General features: G+C 35.7%; 1 protein-coding gene across 1 annotated transcript in view; it reads left to right on the forward strand.

Annotated features, from left to right (window-relative positions):
• The window catches only part of SLC13A1 (solute carrier family 13 (sodium/sulfate symporter), member 1), a 99,441-nt gene that overhangs the window by 75,245 nt on the left and 22,855 nt on the right, over positions 1-1,341 (forward strand). The window contains exon 11 of the mRNA XM_012652728.1: positions 617-723. Coding sequence (XP_012508182.1) covers positions 617-723 — 107 coding nt within the window. The remainder of the gene's footprint in view (positions 1-616; positions 724-1,341) is intronic.

Below are 1,341 nucleotides of genomic sequence, written 5' to 3' on the forward strand. Positions count from 1 at the left end.
TTAATTTATACAACGATCATTTATGAGCATTGCACAAACCACTCCAATAATTTATATTCTTGATTGAGTTTCATAGAGTACAAAGCATTAAATGGATTGATTTCATCTGTTTGATATGGCTAGGGCTTCTAACCACAGAAGCAGGTGTTATACCTTGGAAAACAGATCAATTTCTTTTCACAATTTGTAGAAGAGTTTTGGGAGACTCTAGAAACAGCAGGCTTTGCTACAATTTGATCGAAGGGATGTTAGGATGTCATATATCAATTATATGAGGCTTTGCCTACTCTAGGAATTGTTTCAAATTCAATTCTCTGCCAATATGATTAAAAGAAATAATTCAAAGAAGAAATTGTTTAACAAATCTATAAGCTTACCTAAAAGGAAAATTTGCCACAATATCCTAGTTTGTCTGAATGTGTGGGAAATATGGGAACAATAGGAGTGTGAACTGAGATTATTTGCTCCAGTAAATTATGTCATTTAATTGGAAATACATAGATTTTAGAACAGATTATCCAGAATAAATACTTACATGGTATTAACATAATTGATTGGTGTTTAGCTTATGTAAGTTCTTGTTGCCGGTTTTTAATACACATTTGTTCTTTTTCAGGTACTCTGGTTTTATTACAGATTCAACTGTTGCCTTACTTGTAGGACTCCTATTTTTTATTATCCCAGCTAAGAGATTGACTAAAACTACATCTACAGGAGAAATTGGTTGAGTATCATTTATCATTCTGAACGAATGTGACAGAAAAGCAAAACATAAAATTCCACCAGTTTTAGTTAGCACTTAGAACAGAAAGAATGGCCGTTGTGGCACGCCCCCTGGCTTAGCATGAGCTATTTGCACACTACAACCCCCTATTCAGCCAGCACATATCCTCCATCCACAAGAAGGATCAGCTTACTTTACAGAAGTGAGAGTAGATCTCCTTTTGCACCATGGTTAGAGCTCTGCTATGAGTGATGCTACTTGACCCATAATAAACCTACTTCTGTTGCCATAATCAGAATTAACCTTACTATTGATAAACATAGGGACAAAAATTTGGAAATCATCACTTCGTGATGAGCCCTTGGTAATAAATGCTGAGGATCTAAAAAGGAGAGGAATTTCAACAGAAAGAGCATGTACAGCTTCAAAGTAGTCCCAAAGAAAAAGCAAATCAACCTCACATAGCCATAACCTCGGGTTAAAATTGTCAGAAAAGGTATTCAGTAGGAGCATTCATTGTGTTTACAACACATGGACAAAGAAGCATGCATACTTGTATGAGCATATTCCCCCCTGTATATAAGAAGAGTGTGTGCCCTGCCTCCACATACATACTT

This window comes from Propithecus coquereli, unplaced genomic scaffold (assembly GCF_000956105.1).
Source record: "Propithecus coquereli isolate 6110/MARCELLA unplaced genomic scaffold, Pcoq_1.0 Scaffold4, whole genome shotgun sequence".
In the NCBI taxonomy this organism is placed as follows: Eukaryota; Metazoa; Chordata; class Mammalia; order Primates; family Indriidae; genus Propithecus; species Propithecus coquereli.